Source organism: Eptesicus fuscus, chromosome 7, assembly GCF_027574615.1.
Source record: "Eptesicus fuscus isolate TK198812 chromosome 7, DD_ASM_mEF_20220401, whole genome shotgun sequence".
Lineage (NCBI taxonomy): Eukaryota > Metazoa > Chordata > Mammalia > Chiroptera > Vespertilionidae > Eptesicus > Eptesicus fuscus.
Window position 1 is genome coordinate 4,148,033 of NC_072479.1, and position 21,040 is coordinate 4,169,072.

The following is a 21,040-nucleotide window of genomic DNA, read 5'->3' on the forward strand; positions in this document are numbered from 1 at the left end:
CTAGTTAGAAATTCTAGATCAGTGATGGGCAACCTTTTGAGCTGGGTGTGTCAAACTTCGCCAAAACACTGAGCATAACTCGGGTAGTGTGTCACTTTGAGGAAAAAACATTATTTCGCAAATGCTTCATCATCGGCATGCGCCTCCTCAGCGGCCGCGTGTCATCAGAAATGGCAGTGCTGACACGTGTCATAGGTTCGCCATCACTGTAATCTAGATGAATGTGAGTTCCTTGTGAAGACCTGTCCGTTTCCAGTGTCTCTCCAGCAGAGAGAAAAACAAGCCTTAGGTACTATGGGTCCGGCTGGAAAGTGTCTAGAGTGCCTGCAAGCAGCATTCGCACATTTACTAGTACGTTAGGGGTACGTGTAGTGTAGGAAGGCTATAGCAGTCTTCATGAGAAAGTGTAATTTATTAGGTTAGAAAAATTCCTTCTTTGAAATTTGGCTTTTCCCCCCCAAATTCCTCCTTTCGTAGAGATCTTTTTATGGGGGTAGTAATATAGAGATCTTCATTTCATACCAAGCAGAGGAAAAGAGTTACCTTGAGCCCTGGCCAGGTACCTCAGTTGGTTAGAGCCTTGTACCATTATGCCAAGGTGGGGGGTTCAATTCTCGGTCAGGATACATATAGGAATCAATTAATGAATGCTTGGATTGGTGGAGCAACAGATGGATGCAACAGATCAGATGGATGTTTTTCTCTTTGTCCCTCCCCCTTTTTCCTTCCCTCCCTCTTCTCTCCCCCTCTCCCCCTCCCCTCTCCCTTTCCCTCCCCCTCTTTCTAAAAATCAGTGTATAAAAAGTCACCTTGGAAACTTTGAATGTCATTCACCATTTATAATTGTGCCTCCAGCACAGATAGTTAGAAGTGAGCGTGTTCCGTTGCCCTTGGAGACCAGAAGGTGCTTGTTTGCTCTTACCTTCCTTGGCGTGTGCAGTTGGGGCGGGATCAGCATTGCTCAGGGAACGCACAGCCTTGTGGTCTGGGATTTCCTTCTTCACCTCTTGGTGCTTCACTTCCTTTAACTGTAAAACGGCAGGAATCGAACTAGATGATCTTTGGAGTTCTATTTCTAAAGTTCTGTGAATCCCTACGATTTTGCTTTCTTGTTAAAATCCATGGTTAAGGACTTCAGGTTTCTTGCTCTTAAAATTTTTACTGTTGTAATGGAATATGAAGAGAGGCAGAAACCACCATTTTGTTTCAAAGATTTATAATAAGAGATTATTTGAGTTACCATTATGAAGCAGTACTATATTTCTCCATAAGCGATCTAAATAGATAAAGCTGGTTTTTGTTTCAAATCCTCTTTTAATAAAACACTTAATTTTCTCCTGGAACTTTAAATGCATCTTTTCATTATAAGTTTCCATTTTTGGAAGCGATTGCTTTATTTATTAAGGTTTCTAAATTTTTGTGAGTTTTGATGATCATCTGAAGAATTCTATCATGTAAAGATAGCATGGAATAATAAAATGTTGAAAAAAGGGCCAAATTGGTTCCTCTTATTAGTTTTGGAATTTTCAAGATTCCTAGGTAGTAGTGTAACGTAATAGGAATTTATGTAGAGTATACCTTTTCTCTCACATTTTTATGGCTAATTGTGTCAAGATCACTTGTAAGATTTCTAAATGACCTAAACTTGAACAGGAGAGAAAATGGTGTATCTTCGTGCTCTGCTGCTAATTTCTTGAAGGTGCCATTGTCTGCTTAGAGTGAATTTCTCATGGCTTTCAGATAATCATGTCCAGTGATCTTGGCAAATAACCTGCACTCTAATCATAGACATTTCATGGATTTTACATGATGGTTACTTTTGGGAGCTTCAGAAAATTTCCACTTTTTCTTGACTTTATTTTGACTGTTTCTTCCTTTTGATTAATGCTGTTTGAAAAGACTAGACTTGTAATATGAATAAAAGAAAAATAGAAAATTAATATAAAATATTTTTTAGGTATGTTAATTTTCTATTTCCCCCCCCCCCCTCTGGATTCAATTTTTAGTTCAGATACTATCACTTGCTAGTTACGGCTGGATCTTTCTAAGTGTAGCTTTGGTATTTTACTCAGTTTGATCAGTATTGCAATCAGAAAATTCACAAGAACTTCTCACCTTGTGTAAATTTATTTATTTATTTTTTACTTTTTTTTTAATTTGAGAAAAATATCTTAATGATTATATTTATTTCTGAACTTACTATTGGAGATGGGTCATCCTGCTGCAAGCTTAATTACTTACATTGAAATATATATATATATGTATATATAATTTTGTTAATCTTCACCTTAGAGTACTTTTCCCATTGATTTTTAGAGAGAGTGAAAGGGGGAGGGGAGAGAGAGAAGAGAGAGAGAGAGAGAGAGAGAGAGAGAGAAAGAGAGAGAAAGAAAGAGAGAGAGAGAGAGAGAGAGAGAAAGAGAAACATTGATATGAGACACACACAGATTGGTTGGCTCCCACACACACCCCAACTGGGCCCGGGGATTGAACCTGCAACTCAAGTACATGCCCTTGACTGGGAATCCAACCCAAGACCCTTCAGTCTGCAGGCTGATGCTCTAACCATGGAGCAGTCCACCAGGGCTACATTGAAATATTTTAACAGTGTGGCCCATCACAAATAGTAATGTTCAAAGCCTAGTTTATTAAGGTATTTTGCAGGTACCAAGTTCTGCTTTACACAGGGTGAGAATCTCTTAGGAAGTTTTCTGACTGCTTTATATTTTTATTTTATTTTTTTTAAAGCTGTGTTATTTTTTAGTTCCTCATGCTTTGGAAGTAACAGTTGAAGAGAGGTGAGGAAAGTTTGTGAAAATTGTGATCGGGGATTAGCTGCCACCTGCCAGAGGTGTCTTCTGAGAGGAACTAACCTCTTTGTGGTGCTAGAGCAAGGTCACTGGATTAAAAAAAACAACAGGTAACCATCTTATTCCTTGTCTGAAAAGTTCAATTAATAAATGCAACGTGTTCAAGGGAGGATGAGCTGGTGTTTACAGAAAGAATCTCATTCTCTCCTCAGAAACAAGCAAGGTGGACTATGTCCTCTTTCAAGCTGCCACGGCCATCATGGAGGCGGTGGTCCGAGAGTGGATTCTCTTGGAAAAGGGCAGCATCGAGTCACTGCGAACATTCCTTTTAACCTACGTCTTACAGCGGCCCAAGTAAGTACAGAGGAGTTCTGCTCAAACACTCATGCTAAGCTTATCCTTTTGGAGCCTTTCCCTTTGTTTTTCTCTCTTTCTTTTAATGATAGACGTTATGGAGAAGCTCTGTGTGGGCCTCATGTTTTAAAAACTCATACACACGGCCCTACTCGGTTTGGCTTAGTGAGTAGAGCGTCGGCCTGGGGACTGAAGGGTCCTGGGTTCGATTCTGGTCAAGGGCACATGTCCGGGTTGTGGGCTCCATTCCCAGTGGGGGCGTGCAGGAGACAGCCTATCTATAATTCTCTCTCATCATTGATGTTTCTGTCTCTCTTTCTCTCTGAAATCAATAAAAACATATTTAAAAACAGCCCTGGATGGTTTGGCTCAGTGGATAGAGCATCGGCCTGTGAACTGAAAGGTCCCAGGTTTGATTCTGGTCAAGGGCACATGCCCGGGTTGTGGGCTCGATCCCTCGTGGGGGACTTGCAGGAGGCAGCCGATCCATGATTCTCTCTCATCATGGATGTTTCTGTCTCTCTCTCCCTCTTCCTTCCTCTCTGAAATCAATAAAAATATATACATATTTAAAAACAAAGCAAACCCCTCATACACATGATTATAGCTTGTTTTCCTACTAAATGAAACAGTGATTTTTTAAAAAATTGACTTTATTGGGGTGACAGTGGTTAATAAAATTATATGGGTTTCAGGTGTATATTTCTATAATACATCATCTGTATATTGTATTGTGTGTTCACCACCCCAAGGAAATAATGATTTTTGGGTTTACGATACTAGATTTTGCTTCTTTGAGAAGGTTGTGCTAGATGTTAGTTTTTTTTGTTGTTCTTTGTTTTGTGGTTGTTTGGAAGATTTTGGTTTTAAGTAAAAGTTGATTTTGGACTCAGTTGAAAAGCCTTTTTAGTTGTTCTTCCTTTGGTGCTTGGTAAGTATTATAAGACAGGTGAGTGTCCCAAGATGGGTGAGGGAGGAATTAAGTACATTGACAAATCAAACATTACCTATACATGTGTATAGAAATGTATGTTACATAAAAAGGTTGTAGAAGAAAAAAAGCACCAAATTCTTTAACAGTTCCTTTGGAGAGGGGCTCCAGTTTAAGTAATGGGGTGAAGGTGAATTTCTTTCCACGTTATACATATTGTGTTTAAACATTTTATAAGATTGTATATATTTATTATTGCTTTATGTGTTTTTTTTTAAAATAAGAGGAAAATTATTAGCACACAACTTTTGGGGGGAGATTCACTTATAACTTCCTTTTCGTGGTAAGTCCCATAACTGCCAAGTCTTCTTTTAAGAAGAGGCGTTGCACAGTCTCTGTGTGCTGTTCGGGCTGTTGGATACTTTTTGGCATGCATGCTGTTAATTTCCAAGTTTAATGAAGAAAATGTTATGTAATTAAAAATGTTAGTCATGAGGAATGTGGATTGGTGGTGATAAACATGCATAAAGCTTTAAAAGTAAGATGGAGCACACTGTTGTTGTACCTTCCTACTGACTGTTCATGGGCAGTCTCTGAGTTTGTAATACTGAATCATAATTACTGGCATGACTTTAGCATTCAGTTAAGTGCTAATTGCTTTACATATAGAAGATGCACGAAAGAAAAAAGCCAACGTTTGTTTAGCATGTTAGCATTGCATGTTTAATGAATGTGTTCTATAGATGAGTGGCTATACATGTATGTTTTCTGGTTTTAACAGAGGAAGATCAATTTGCTCCAGTTTCAAACCTTTCTCTTTTTTTATGCTGGTTTTCTTTATTATTTATTTTCCTAGTCCTATATAATAAAGAGGGAATATGCTAATTGACCGTCAAGCCTCACAAAGATGGCAGCGCCCACAGCCAATTAGGAGGGAATATGCTAATTGACTGCCACACTCTCAAAGATGGCAGTGCACACAGCCACAAAATGGAGGCGCCCAATCCCCTCAGCCCTGCTGGGGCAGCAGGTGCACGGCATGGCCGGGCCTGCCCCCAGGCGGGTCTGGCGCTCGGTGCGCATGCCTCCGGAGTCCCCCAGTTCCTTCAGTCCCCCAGCCGCCCAGGGCCAGCCCAAGGGACGACCAAACGACTGAACAAGCAGGCTGTAAGGGGCGACCAGGCTGGCAGGGTGCTTAGTGAGGGACGACCAAACGACTGAACAAGCAGGCTGTAAGGGGCGACCAGGCCGGCAAGGGGATTAGTGAGGGACAGTCAGATGACTGAACAGCATGCTGCATGGGGTGACCAGGCTGGCGGGGAGGGGCGTGAGGGGCGACCAGGCTGGCAGGAGGGGCAGTTGGGGGCGACTAGGACGGCAGGGGAGTCAGTTGGGGGCAACTAGGCCGGTGGGGGGCGGGCAGTAAGAGGCGACCAGGCCAGCAGTGGGGGCACTTGGGGGTGACCAGGCCGGGGGGGTGCGGTGCAGTTGGGGGCAACCAGACTGGCGGGGGGGGGCAGTTAGGGGTGACCAGGCTGACAGAGGGGGGTAGTTGGGTGCGACCAGGCCGGTGGGGGGTGGGGGCTGTTAGGGGTGACCAGGCTGGCGGCGGGGGGGGGAGGGAGCAGTTAGGAGCGACCAGGCCAGCAGGGAGGGAGCAGTTAGGGGTGGTCAGGTCGGCATGCAGAGGCATTGAAGGGCGATCAGGCTGGCAGGGTGGGGGTGCAGTTAGGGGCGACCAGGCAGGCAGGCAGGTGAGCGATTAGGAGCCAGCGGTCCAGGATTGTGAGAGGAATGTCTGACTTACCGGCAGTCGTGCACCTGGCCTCTAGTAATTTATAATTCTTGTCAATAGAGATATTTGAAACTAGTTTTATGTACATTCCTAATAATAGTATTCAGCTTTATGTACTTTTTCTAGTAGTAGTGAGTGTATTTGAAACTGTTGGGTTCCTCAAAAGTACAAAAATTCCCTTTGGTCAACTCATATTCTTGCCTATAATAGGATCGCTCTATTTGGTTAATGAATGTTTCAAGTCTGTGTTTTGAAGAAACATTTTTCACGTTAGTCTAGACGTAGGGATATGTGTTTATTCATTTCCATAAATTTTTCTCTCTTTTTTAAAATCCTCACATGAGAATATTTTTCCATTGAATTTTAGAGAGAGGGAAAGACAGAAATATTGATGTGAGAGAAACGCATCCATTAGTTGCCTCCCATATGTGCCCTGACCAGGGCCTGGGCTGGGGCGGAGCCTGCAACCGTGGTATGTGCCTTTGACGGGAATTGAAGCTGGTGCCTTTGGTCCACAGGCCGACATTCTGTCCACTGAGCCAAACCAGCTAGGACCATTTGCATTCCTTTCTAACATGCCTGTTATGTGGCAGGTATATACTTTACCAGGGGACCACAGTACCAGCAGGCCTGGCATGGTGGCCAATCTGGGAGATGAAGTTAAGCCCCTGATAACAGATGGTGTTACAATAGGTGTTGGAGAGCCACCTTATACCTGTTGATGACCAGCCAAGTGTGGGACTCTCTTCAGGGATGCTGTCTGGACAAAGTAGCACCACAGTCTGGCAGAGGGCAGAGCAATTCAGAGGCCTGGAAGTGCGTGGACTTTGTGACAGGAACTGTGGAGGAAGTTCAGTATATCTGCAGTTCTTAGTGTGTGTAGAAAGAATGAGATCAGAGAGGGAAGTCGGTACCCACCCATAAAGAGCCTTAGGAGTGGGTGACCATATCATTTACTAGTATGTCCAAATGGGGGTACTTTTCAGAGTAAAAGAAAGCACTATTGCCAAAACCGGTTTGGCTCAGTGGATAGAGCGTCGGCCTGCAGACTGACGGTCACGGGTTTGATTCCGGTCAAGGGCATGTACCTTGGATGCGGGCACATCCCCAGTAGGTGGTGTACAGGAGGCAGCTGATCGATGTTTCTAACTCTCTATCCTCTCCCTTCCTCTCTGTAAAAAAATCAATAAAATATATTTTAAAAAAAAGGAAGCACTATTTTTAAAAATATTGATTTTTATAGATAGGGAGGGAGGGAGAGAGAGAGAAACATCAATGATGAGAGTTGTTGATCAGCTGCCTCGTGCATGCCCCACACTGGGGATGTAGACATGTGCCCTGACCAGGAATCGAACCGTGACCTCCTGGTTCATTGGTCAATGCTCAACCACTGAGCCACACTGACCAGGCAAGAAAGCACTATTAATAACTAGAGATCCAATGCACGAAATTTGTGTGAGAGTAGGCCTTCTTTCCCCTGTCTGCTGGCACCAGATTCCCTCTGGCACCTGGGACCCAGGCTTTCCTCTGGCCGTTGGCAAGACACCCAGGACCCGGGCTTCCCTTACAGTCCCGGCTTCGTCTGGAAGGACGTCCGGTCTAATTAACATATTGCACTTTTATTATTATAGATTATGTTGGACAGCAGGTAAATTGGGAGTGTTCCACGAAAGTTCATCTGGGTCCCACTGCTTATAAGTCATGTTAAGGAAATTGGGATATTTTTGCAAGTGTTAGAGGATATTTATAATAGCTGGGTCCATCTACAGGGTTTTATGCTAAGTGAAATAAGTCAGATAAAAACAAATACTCATATGTGGAATCTAAAGAGCAAAATAAGTGAACAAACTCATAAACATACTGATGGTTACCAGATGGGAAAGGGGTTAAGGGGGCTAGTAAAAAAGGAAAAGGGATTAAGAAGTATAAATTGGCAGTTACAAAATAGCCACAGGGGCCCTTGCTGGGTAGCTCAGTTGGTTAGAGTGTTGTCCTGATATGCCAAGTTTGCAGGTTGGATCCCTAGTCAGGGCACATACAAAAATCAACCAATGAATGTGTAACAAAGTGATGCTTCTCCCCCTCTCCCTCCCAAAGATATCAATTAAAAAATAGTCACAGGGTGTAAAGTACAGCATAGGGAATATAGTTAATATTGTAATAACTATGGTGCCACGTGGGCACTTGGATTATCTGGGGGATTACTTTGTAAATTATATAATTGTTTAACCTCTATGCTGTACACCTGAAACTAATAAAATAACTAGTGACCCAGTGCACGGATTCGCGCACATTAAAAGGAAATTAATGAGAAGGTGGCCAGTGGGACGGGACTATGCGAGACGGGATTGGACATGCCCTGGAGCCAACCTCCCGTGGTAACTCCCCGGCCGGCTGCACCTGGGGTGGTGCTGTGGTTCAAAAGGTGTTTGTGGAGTGAGCGGGTCCCTCCGGCAGGTGGGGTCCCTCGGCCTGGACTGTGGGGATGTTCAATATCCCCGTGGGGTCCTGGAGTGCGAGAGGGCACTCTGCAAAGTTGCTTTCATACAGGGTGTGGAATGGAAACGCAAGTGTGCAGTAAACCAGATTTGGGGTGGACAGTGCCCCAGCAGCAACATAACATATGGCCGAAGGTGGAATTGTGCGGACCTATGAGGAATCAGGCTCCCTCCTCTCTGGTTTTAGGGTGTGTCACCTGAGAACAGCCCCTGCTAAGTCACTGCAGCTTGGCAGCTCCTCTGTAGAGCATCTGCCCCCTGGTGGTCAGTGCGCGTCCTAGCAACTGGTTAGACCATCGGACACTTAACATATTAGCCATATACCTATTTATCTATCTATCATCTATCTATCTATCTATCTATCTATCTATCTGAGTGGCCAGATTATTATGATCTCTGGCCACACACACACACACACACACACACACACACACATATACTAGAGGTCCGGTGCACAAAATTCGTGCCCGGGGTGGGGGGTTGTCCCTCAGCCCAGCCTGCACCCTCTCCAATCTGGGATCCCTCTCACAATCCAGGACTGCTGGCTCCCAACTGCTCGCTTGCCTGCCTGCCTTATTGCCCCTAACCGCTTCTGCCTTCCAGCTTGATCACCCCCTAACCACTCCCCTGCCAGCCTGATTGATGCCTAACTGCTCCCCTGCCAGCCTGTTGGCCCCTAACTGCCCTCCCCTGCAGGCCTGGTTCCGCCCCCCCCCCCCCTCAACTGCTCTCCTCTGCTGGCCTGGGTCTCCCCCAAATGCCCTTCCCTGCAGGCCCAGTCGCCCAAACTTCCCTCCTCTGCTGGCCTGGTCACCCCCAACTGCCCTCCCTTGTAGGCCTGGTCCCTCCCAACTGCCCTCCCCTGCTGGCCTGATCCCTCCCAACTGCCCTCCCCTGCTGGCCATCTTGTGGCGGCCATCTTGTGTCCACATGGGGGCAGCCATCTTTGACCATATGTGGGCAGCCATCTCTTTTGTGTTGGAGTGACAGTCAATTTGCATATTACTCTTTTATTAGATAGGATAGAGGCCTGGTGCATGGATGGGGGCCAGCTGGTTTGCCCTGAAGGGTGTCCTGGATCAGGGTGGGGGTTCCCTTGGGGCGTGATGTGGCCTGGGCGAGGGGCCTGTGGTGGTTTGCAGGCTGGCCACGCCCCCCGGCGACCCAAGCCAAGGCCCTGGTATCTGGGATTTATTTATCTTCTATAATTGAAACTTTGTAGCCTTCAGCGGAGGCCAGGGCAGGCCGGGAACTTGGCTTCCTCCATTGCTGGGGAAACCCAAGCCTCCTGCTCGTTCTGTGGCCACAGCTATCTTGGTTGGGTTAATTTGCATACTCACTCCTGATTGGCTGGTGGGCGTGGCTTGTGAGTAGTGGAGGTACTGTCAATTTGCATATTACTATTTTCTTAGATAGGAGATATATATATATTTTTAGAGGCCCGGTGCATGAATTTGTGCATGGGTGGGGTCCGGCCAGCCTGGCCAGGGGTAGGGGACATGGGCGGTTGGCCGGCCTCCCTGCTGGTCGAACTCCTGGTTGAGAGGACAATTTGCATATTAGCCTTTTATTATATAGGATATACACTGAATAGCCAGATTATTATGCGTTCAGAGATCATAATAATCTGGCCACTCAGTATATATCGATATTGAATGTCAACTGTAATTGAAAAATTTGGGTTTTATTTTAAGGACACTTGGTAGTTGTATCCTTGTGCACTCTAAAGGCTGGATTGTAAAGTTCAGGGTTATGTTTTCTTTAAGATTTTGAAAAGGCAGTTAAATCTCTATGCCCTTGTCTAATGAGCTTTTTTTAAAAAAATATATATATTTTTTTATTGATTTTAGAGAGGAAGGGAGAGTGGGAGAGAGAGAGATAGAAACATCAGTGATGAGAGAGAATCACTGATTGGCTGCCTCCTGCACACCCCCCCACTAGGGATCGAGCCCACAAACCAGGCATGTGCGCTTGGCCAGAATTGAACCCAGGACCCTTCAGTCCACAGGCCGATGCTTTATCTACTGAGCCAAACTGGTGAGGGCTAATGAGCTTTTCATAATGCCTCCACTTAGGACCAGTACTTCTGCCACCACACTGAGGAACATCTCAGAGATGAGATTTTAAAAAAGATTTTTAAAAATTTGTTTGTTTCTATAACGTTGTGTATTGAATAGCTAGCATGTTGCCTTTCCATGGGAATAGATTTAAGATTATATTACTGCTTGGAGATGGATGTTGGGTCAGAATTTCTATCTTAATTGGTGGAATCTTAATCTGGCTCTTAGTGAGCTGACATATGAATCGAACATTGATTGAAGAAACTAATGCTTACATAGTGCTTAGTGTGCACTGGGCACAGTTTTGAGAATATTCAATTCTTGTAATAACCCTGTTATTGTTGTCCCCATTCCACAGAAGAGAAAACTGAGACTCTGAGCGTTAACTATCTTACCTAGGGTCACATAGCCAGTAGATAATGGAGTGTGGATTTGCACCCAGGTCTTCTGGCTTTGGAGTCTATACATAATCACTGAGATGTAAGCAGGGTTATTAGGAGTTCAGGCATAGTGAGACATTTGGGAGTAATTTTATATTAGAATTATGTAAAATTTTTCACTTTGATCTTTATGTTTTACAGCCTCCAAAAGTATGTTCGGGAACAGATTCTCTTAGCAGTAGCAGTAATTGTAAAACGAGGCTCACTAGATAAGTCAATTGACTGCAAGAGCATTTTTCATGAAGTCAGCCAGTTGATCAGTAGTGGCAATCCCACTGTGGTAAGTATGCTAACTATTCACATTCGTAAATATTTATTTTTTATATTATACCGATTCCATTACTGCAATGGCTATCTACATGAAAGAAAAAGCCTTTTTTAATTGTTCCTATTTTCTGTAGTTCTTTTCATACATGTGTACATACTGTAGATATAGTGTAGTTTGCTTTTTCATTTGATCCTGTTTCCATATTGCTGTAGTATTCATAATCATCATTTTAATGATGTAAAATATCATAAGCTAATATACCACACTATGCTTAGCTATTTTCCTTCTATTGAACATTTCCTCCATATTTAATAAACCTTTGACAGCTACTAGTGAACATGGATATAGTGTTGGCTAGAAACTTCCTTTATAAAGGAGATTTTAAGAGATATTTGAAAAAAAGAGATTATTGATGGTTTTCTGTGGATGAAAGAGGGTTGACCTCATGAGTTAAGTGAGGTCAAACCATTTAGGTTCGTTGGCCAGAAACTATGTAATTTGGCTTTCACTCTTCCCTTTCTAATAATGTATTTTTTGTGGCCATCCCTTATACTAGTCTAACTTAACTGTTTAAATAATTTTGGGGCAGTATAGTAGATATGCTGATTTTTATTGTGGATTAACACTTAGGGGCTGCCCAGAGGAGACAGCACTCAATAAGCATTCATCAAGTGTTGATCTCCCCATTTGTATCACCCCTATATTTATATAATCTTATTAGGACATGAATAATACTAAATGATCTCTTGTTCTATCAAATAATATTTTAATTATTGAAAGTCAGAAGTATTTATGCTATTATTTGTGAGTGAAAACTAATTGTGTATTAAAATGGAAAACCAACTTATTAGCTCTAGTTTTAATGCCTTAAGAAATATTTTATAGTCTTGATTCTCTACAGATAATTTTGTGGACGACTATCTAATTCATAAAATGTTTCCTAAGGATATTATATTTTTCAGACACAGTACAGTTTCCATTTATCATGACGTGTTCTTAGAGCAAGTGTGCTTGTACAGTTATTAGATAACTAGAGGCACGGTGCACGAAATTCGTGTACTGGCGGTGTGTGGGGGGGTCCCCTCAGCCCAGCCTGCACCCTCTAGCAGTCTGGGAGCCCTCAGGGGATGTCCGACTGACGTCTTAGGCCTGCACCCCTCACGGGGAGCGGGCCAAAGCCGTCAGTCGGACATCCTTAGCGTTGCTGCGGAGGCCGGAGCGGCTCCCACTACTGCTGCTGTGCTTGCCAGCCGTGAGCCCAGCTTCTGGATGAACAGTGCTCTCCCTGTGGGAGTGCACTGACCATCAGGGGGCAGCTCCTGCATTGAGCATCTGCCCCCTGGTGGTCAGTGCGTGTCATAGTGACCGGTTGTTCCGCTGTCGTGCTGAAACCGGCTCTCCAACATCCCCTGAGGAGTTCCGGATTGCAAGAGAGCACAGGCCAGGCCGAGAGACCCCACCGGTGCACGATCAGGGCCGGGGAGGGATGCAGGAGATTGGCCAGTTGGGGAGGGATCGTGGGAGGGCTGCAGGGTGTTTCCGGCCCATCTCGCTCAGTCCCGATCAACCGGACCCCAGCAACAAGCTGACCTACTGGTCAGAGCATCTGCCCCCTGGTGGTCAGTGCATGTCATAGTAAGCAGTTGAGTGGCCTTAGCATATCATTAGCTATTATGCTTTGACTAGAGGCCCAGTGCATGAAGATTCATGCACTCGGGGGCGTCCCTCAGCCCAACCACCCTCTCACAATCCGGGACCCCTCGGGTAGGGTCCCTAGACCTGGCCTGAGATCAGGGCCTATCGGGTCTTTCCTTCCCTGGTCTTTAGGAAGCTGGCCCCACCCCCGCCGCTGCCACTGCTTGCCATCTGTGCAGCACTGCCTCCCCTCCCCTGCCACCGGTGGCCTCCCTCTGCAGGCGACAGGCTGGGGTGCAATGGCTTGGCTGGCCTGGGCCTCCCTCTTTCTTTGCTGGGGGGTGGGGCCAGACATGCAAGGGGCTGTCTGCCTACCTGATTGCCCCTAACTGCTCGCCTACCTGCCTGATCATCCCTAACCACTGGTCTGCCTACCTAATCTCCCCTATCCACTCTGCCTGCCTGCCTGATTGCCCCTAACAGCTTTCTTGGGGGCGGGGCCAGCCCAGTGAGGGTCTGTCTGCCTACCTGATCACCCCTAACCCCTCTGCCTGCCTGATTGCCCCTAACCCCTTGCTTGGGGGCGGGGCCAGCACTGACTTCCAGTTGGTCAGCCTCTGGTTGTCCCAGGAGCCGACCGCCAGTTGCCTGCCATCTGTCGCAAGGTGCCCAAGGCCGGAAAAGCCTTCTGTGGAGGCTTTCCCGGTCTTGGGCTCGGCCGCACCCCAGCGTCCCGGCGACGGATCGCAGGAGCCGACCGCCAGTTGCCTGCCATCTGTCGCAGGGTGCCCAAGGCCGGAAAAGCCTTCTGTGGAGGCTTTCCTGGTCTTGGGCTCGGCTGCACCACAGCGTCCCCGCGATGGATCTCCTGGTGCCCAAGGCCGGAAAAGCCTTCTGTGGAGGCTTTCCTGGTCTTGGGCTCGGCCGCACCCCAGCGTCCCGGCGACGGATCGCAGGAGCCGACCGCCAGTTGCCTGCCATCCGTCGCAGGCTCCCCGCTGGTGCCCAAGGCCAGAAAAGCCTCTGGCAGAATGGTTTCCTGGTGGGCGTGGCTTGTGGGTGTAGCGAAGGTACGGTCAATTTGCATATTACTCTATTATTAGGTAGGATTGGTTGAATGGCTGACCGACGACCGGACACTTAGCATATTATGCTTTTATTATATAGGATAGGTTGTTTCATGCCCATCTTTGTGATGGGTCACTTTCCTTCTGTTGCTATAAAGGTTGCTGAGGTTACTTCACTGCAGTTTGCAAGGGTCAGATCTACTGTGTACTAGTGTTAGAGGGGTAGATATGGACACTTTAACTTCCTAAGGAAAGGAGCTAAATGTTTTTATTTGAAATTAATGTTTAAGCAAAATTTTAATCTATTTTATGTTTCTTTTGTTTCCTTTGATAGTAGGCATACATTAAATAGCTTTTACAGCTGTTTAATTTAGCCTTTAAGTCTCCTTTCTTTCTCTTTGCCATGTAAGAGAAGTGGGTGAGAAACTAACTTGTCCTCGGCAGCGCTGCCCTGGATGTGATACTAGCTTAATCTCTCTTATCACAAGTCTCATTGGTTAGAGGAGCAGCTGGAAGTCTGAATGTACGGCAACCTTTCATAAAGTTTATTCTTGGTAATAAAGCTCCTGGGGTAAGAGCCAAGCTATTATAAGAGACAGTCCTCTCTCTGAACAAGAGTATTGTATTTTGCCAGCTGGAGTTAGTGTTTGAGTATCTTGTGCTTGTGACAGTAAGCTGGTGAGTAAGGCAAGCTCTCTCTTAGGGTATTTTTTCACTGGAATGAAATTAATGGCTTTTAATAAAAATGAGAATGCTGCTGTAAGACTTGAATGTGAAGACAACAGTTACTTAGTTGTTAGTGAATTAACTTGTGGATTTTCAGTACTTCAATGAAAGAGGACAGATTAGACAATTTTATAACCTTGAAGTCTCATTGAGTTTCTTCTGCTTGTTTTACATATTTAAATTTTCTTTTTGGAATTTATCAACAACTAAAAATATAGGGAATACATTGTGTATTCATTTTTCACTTCCCCTTTGTATTAATATAGTGTTAGATGTAGAGATAAAGTTGACTCATTAATCCAGATAACTGAGCATCTACTCTGTTACTTTAGTGATGCTCTAGTTATGGCTTTCCCTTATTAATTGATAACCTGTCTTGTAATTTTAATTTGGTGGAATATAGATAATAAAGAAGTAGGATTAGAAAAGCCAAAATAGGTGATTATTTTATATCATGATGATAAAAATCCTGTTGCTTCTTTATCTTATGGTAACCTGCTACATTATACATGGTACTTTCACCTGCATGATTTAATTTGAACCTTAGGACAATCACATGAATTAGGTAAGGCAGAGGGTGTGACCCTTTTTGTAGGTGAAAAAAGTAAAGCTTTTTCACAAGACAGAAGTGAGTTGCCCTCAGGTACCTAAAGTGGCAAATCCTGAGCTGCTGTAACCCATATTTCCTGAATTCTTTGTCTAAACGGGGATTCTAGTACTGGACTCCAAAAAGAGTCCTGCAATGTTTTTATTTAGAATTTACTTTGGATATAGTTTTAATAAATTGTATTACTTGGTTTCTAATTTGTTGGAATTATCAATTTAGGATGGCTTGTTAGTGCTGGTCACATTGCAAACAGCATGTGTGACACCAGCCCAAGATGACTGAGAAAAATGGGAGTGGCGTAATCCAAAAGCCTGGGCTTTGGCACCCCTTGGTCATGGCATGTAAAGCCTGTGTGTTTTAGTAGATTTCATTGTTTTCTATTACAACATCAAATAGTAAGTGCCTTAGAAATAAGTCTTTTGGAAAGATTTATAAGAAGTAAGTTCCATTTAAAATGCTTGCTGCGTTTGGAAAATGAACAGATATTCGCTTAATTCTTTTTTATCTTGGATAAATGAAGCCTTGCTGTGTTAACCTTTCATAAGTCTTAGACTTGTACTAATGGTATTTATACTAGTTTAATCCTTGTGAACTGTAGTAGACAATCTCATAGTCTCTTATTTATCAGTCAATCAACTTTGATCAAATATCATTGAAATTCACCATTCTAAATTATTTAGAACAGCTTTTGTTTTTGACCCTCTTGAGTATCAGAGTCACTGTCTCCAGTACAGAAATAACATCTAGCCCTGACTGTGGCAAGGGATAGAGAGGCAGTACTTGAAGATACAATAAAACCTCCATATAATGGACTAATTCGTGTGAGGAGTTTGTCCATGAAAGCTGAAAGTCTCTTATATAACAAAGTAGCTTTTCTGAATTCGTATGTTAAAAAAGTGACAGATTAGTTCGTTTACCTGCCTTTACTGATGTAGACATGTTTGTGTAATAAAATTAAGTATGTATGCCCCTGACTGATGTGACTCATTGATTAGAGCACTGACCTGTGCATCGAAGGGTTGTGGGTTTGATTCCCAGTCAAGGGCACATACCCGGGTTGCAGGTTCAATCCCTGGCTCTGGTCAGGGCATGTGAAGGAGGCAACCAATCCATAGCCTATATTTCTCTCTCTTACATTGATGTTTCTCTCGCACTCTCTCTGTCTTACTCTCTCCCTCCCTCTCTTTCTCCCCTCCCTTTCTCCCTTGCACTCTTTCCAAAAATCAGTGGAAAAAATATCCTCAGGTGAGGATGAACAAAAAAAAACCCTTTAATTTTAACGTGAGACATATGAACTGGAAATTTTGTCTCTTAAATCCGAAATCCATTAAATTGAGGCTCTCAAAATCGAGGGTTTACGGTACTAATCGGTGTGGGGTTCAGCGGTAATGCACTTGGGCTAACCATTAAGATCTAAGTCTGAAGCAAGCACACAGGAACCTCCTTCTACAGGGTAAGGAAAGCAATACACTTGTGACCTCTCATAGGGGGATTGGATGCTTACCCCTTTCCTCTCTCTCTGTCCTGAGAAGGAACTGTCCCCTTTTCTCTCTTAGGATTACCCTTTCAGCTTGCTTCCCAGCTATTGTCATTGTAATGAACTTACCATGAGAGTAATTTTGAGATTTTATTTAATTGATAATTAAATACTAAAAATGAGTGAACACTTTGGGAAATGAGTCTTAGATGCACTATGATGTTAATTCTTCCTCTATGAATAGCCAGAAATACTCTGTTGATATGTGCAGAGGTGCTTTGCTCTCTTAATGTATAATCAGTACTTAATCATTTATTATTCTCCAGGTATTTCTGTTCTTAAGGCACCTTTGAGCATTAGCAGTATAGTATAATTAATGTTTATGATACTGCTCTTAAGTCTTTACAGGGCTTCCAAATTAAGGAGTGATTAAACTGTTTGATATCTTTTAATGATGAAAATATCTTAGTTATTTGAAAGCTGGTAATTTTAGGTACGTTAAAATCAGAATATTTGATTTCTGGTAATAACTCTTAGCCACATTGCATAATTTATTTTCATGTATTTCTTAAGTCTTTGAGTGGTAAATTTGAAAAGAACACAGTTGCTTTTAAAACTTTGTGTTTTTATTTCATAAATATGAAGAGGAAAAGGAAAATACAAAACACGACATCTCAGTTGATGGTAATGGGGTGTATTTAATGATGCCTGTGCGTTAACACACCTGGAAGCTGTGGACAAATGTTAACAGTCGTGGCCATTGGGTAGTAGGATTGTGGGAAATTTTATTCCCTTCTGTGCTTTTCTGTACTTTCTGGTTTTTAAAAGAAGATGATACATTATTTTTGTAGGAAGAAAAAGTTATTTTAAAACAAAATGTTCAGAGAGCTAATAAGTCTGTAATAAGAATGTATTTTGTTTTAATTATCATGCATTAAGAATATACTTGCTGCCGAAACCGGTTTGGCTCAGTGGATAGAGCGTCAGCCTGCGGACTCAAGGGTCCCAGGTTCGATTCCGGTCAAGGGCATGTACCGTGGTTGCGGGCACATCCCCAGTGGGGGGTGTGCAAGAGGCAACTGATCGATGTTTCTCTCTCATCGATGTTTCTGGCTCTCTATCCCTCTCTCTTCCTCTCTGTAAAATATCAATAAAATATATTGAAAAAAAAAAAAAAAGAATATACTTGCTTTTATGGGTGAATTGGTACTTCCTTAGAGTAAAAGGTTGCTGTTTTAGAGCAAGCATGTCAAACCCAAAGGCTAAGACGGGCCAAATAAACACGGTTTAAGTTTATGTAGCCGCAAAAAAAAAAGATTCAATTTTTATAGAAATGTAGGTTTATTTTGATAGAGACATGTTGGATATAAAGGGCTGAAATAAACGAGTAATCGTTAACATAAAATAATAGAACATTTTAATAAAAATTAATGTTTTTTCTTGAACATTAACTTACCAGACACTGAATAACTGCACAAATTAATAAGCGTAACGCAAATAAACCTATTTTTCTTGTCCTCCGAAAGCGAAATATTTCCTGTTGTGCACACCAAACAAGTCAGTCCAAGACTAATGACATGGCCATCGGCTGCTAAAAGATTCGCTGCTGGTATTATTGGTTGGTACTGCTCTTAAGTCTTTACAGGGCTTCCAAATTAAGGAGTGATTAAACTGTTTGATATCTTTTAATGATGAAAATATCTTAGTTATTTGAAAGCTGGTAATTTTAGGTACGTTAAAATCAGAATATTTGATTTCTGGTAATAACTCTTAGCCACATTGCATAATTTATTGTTATTCTATTTGGAAATACGTTTTACTATCATCTGAGCGTAGATAGACCTGGGGTCAATTTCATCTGGACTTCATTTCTTTTTCTTTTTTTAAGAGAAATGGTGCGCCTGCGTCTAAGGCGTGTAAGGGAAATGAATGCAACATGATTATAGTCATCAGTCATTAGTGAACATTGTAGTTCGTTATTAATGATTATGTATAACAGGATATTTTAAAAATTAAGTTATGAAATTTTTATTAAAACGCTTCTTACATCCCGTTATATTGGCTGGGCCACAAAAGTATTCATTGTGGGCCACATGTGGGTCGCGAGTTTGACATGCTTGCTTTAAACTGTAAAATGAAATGAGTGTGCAATGAACTGTTCTCTGTAAGAGAAGGCAGTTAAACTTGTACACTTCTCTAAATGATTTAGGGAAGAGGGACATTTTTATATTAAAACAAATGTATATTTTGAGGTAAAATTACAAAGTGTGTGGTGTGTGTTTAAGTGGATTCAGAGTACTTTATCCTTCTTGAAAGCAGTTTGGTCTGTCCCCCTGACTCTTGGCAAATTTACATGTGTTCTCTGTTGTTAGGGCTTCCTGGGATGGAAGAGTGAGAAACTGCTGTAATGTATGGGCTAGTATGCCATCTGTAAATATCAGTTATATGTCGTGCTTATTTTAGTTGAGATTAAGAGGCCAATAGTAATTTAATTATTTTTATATTTTTTTAGAGGAAAATTTCAGATATATGCAAAAATAGACAAGAGTGTATTGGTCACTCAAGTAACAATCATTCAGTTTCAACCAATATCAACTCATGGCAATACTTGGGAATTTGATTTTATGTATATTTGCTAAGATTTGCCAAGATAAGCATCTGTAAGGTCAAGGTACCCACATCACAAGCATTTCTGAACAAAGTTGTGGCAGTTGGTGGGTGGGATGCCTGTTCAGCTGTTGTGTTGGCTTGCATGAATAGTATCGTCTTGACTTCAATCTTTGGTTATTCAGAGGTAGTGAGCATATTTCTGGTTAGCCCCTGGAAATGTGCCAAAGTAATTTGTATCCTCTCCATTCTTGGCACCTTGACTCTACATAGTCTGTGAGTAAAAATGAGGAGTTGATATTAGGAGCCTGTTGGATAGAGCCATTGAGGAGGAAAACCTTCATTTCTAACGAAAAAAAATTTTTTTGAATATTACCTGGTTAATATTTGGAAGACTAAACTTTCCATCTTTCATCTATTTGGAAATACGTTTTACTATCATCTGAGCGTAGATAGACCTGGGGTCAATTTCATCTGGACTTCATTTCTTTTTCTTTTTTTAAAAAAATACTTCTTTGTGTTTATTTATTTATTTTTATAAATCAGTATTGTTGAAAGTATTAGATATGTCCCTTTTTTCTGCCCCCATTGCCCTTACCCTCTCCCTGTCTTCATTTCTTATGTCTGTGAATCTCATTTCTTTCTAATGTAAAGTGGGATATGATTAAGTGTTGTGTTAATTAAATGAAATAATACGTTCAATATCTTAAAATATCACTTGTACTCTGATCAGATTAGGAGTATGTCCTGAGTTCAAGTGTTGGATGGATTTGGGTAACTGGGGTTGAGGAAGAACTAACAATTACTAGGCCACTTAGGAAGGAGAGCCAATCATTATTTTGTACTATCTGATTTTCTCTTTGGTAGGTATAAATCTAAAGATACAATGGAAGATCTAAAGATAGAAAGAAAATGTTTCATTATGTTTGAACAAATGTGGTATTGAAACAAACTATTAGAAAAATAATGCCTCTCAATTATTTCTTACCCAATAATTACAGCAAACTCTGGCCTGTTCTATTCTGACTGCACTATTGAGTGAATTCTCAAGTTCAAGTAAAACTAGCAACATTGGACTGAGTATGGAATTTCATGGTAACTGCAAAAGAGTTTTTCAGGTATTAGCATTTTTGTTCTTACGTTTTAATTATCAGATTGTGCACTTTTTATATAGTCTGTTCCCAATGCAGTGAGAACATTTATTTTATCTGATTGAATGACAGCCTGCACCTGAAGGTTTGTGTTGTGATTTGTTAGAATATGTTAAAGTGATAGGTTTGGTGAGTATAGATGACAATTTAAGGTTACTTGTTTAATGCTAGTCTTTAAATAAAACAAAAAGGAAATACTACTCTAAAGATTCTTAGTTTATTTATTTTGATCTTACTGTGTTTAGATGTCAGTGCTTCAATTGGTGGAACTCTGCTGGCCTTAAAAATAGGCCTGGCGGAATGCCCATGAGGGCTGTGTATTTAAAATGTTATTGCAGATGGTGTGGGTTCTTTGTCTTGTGTGTATTGTTTGGCTCTGAAGTAAAGTTATGTGAAGGCACTGGCTTAAATCCGAGGACCCTGCACTAGAACAACTGACCCTCCAGCTCTGTCTAGTTGTCAGACTCACTGCTCCACAGAATAGCCTTTCTGTCACAGTAAATGTGTTCATACTGGTGTCACATGAAAGCTTACTGTGGTGAAAAGATGAGCAGGCCTGAAAATGGAAAATGTTCCTAAAGAAGTAGTGTTTTCCATTGGAAATGTTAAGGTTT

At 42.3% G+C, this 21,040-nt stretch overlaps 1 protein-coding gene across 2 annotated transcripts in view; it reads left to right on the top strand.

Annotated features, from left to right (window-relative positions):
- The window catches only part of XPO4 (exportin 4), a 143,365-nt gene that overhangs the window by 23,644 nt on the left and 98,681 nt on the right, over positions 1–21,040 (top strand). For both annotated transcript variants that reach the window (XM_054718686.1, XM_054718687.1), the window contains exons 3-5: positions 3,023–3,164; positions 11,030–11,168; positions 20,277–20,393. In XM_054718686.1, the coding sequence (XP_054574661.1) occupies positions 3,023–3,164; positions 11,030–11,168; positions 20,277–20,393 (398 nt within the window). The remainder of the gene's footprint in view (positions 1–3,022; positions 3,165–11,029; positions 11,169–20,276; positions 20,394–21,040) is intronic.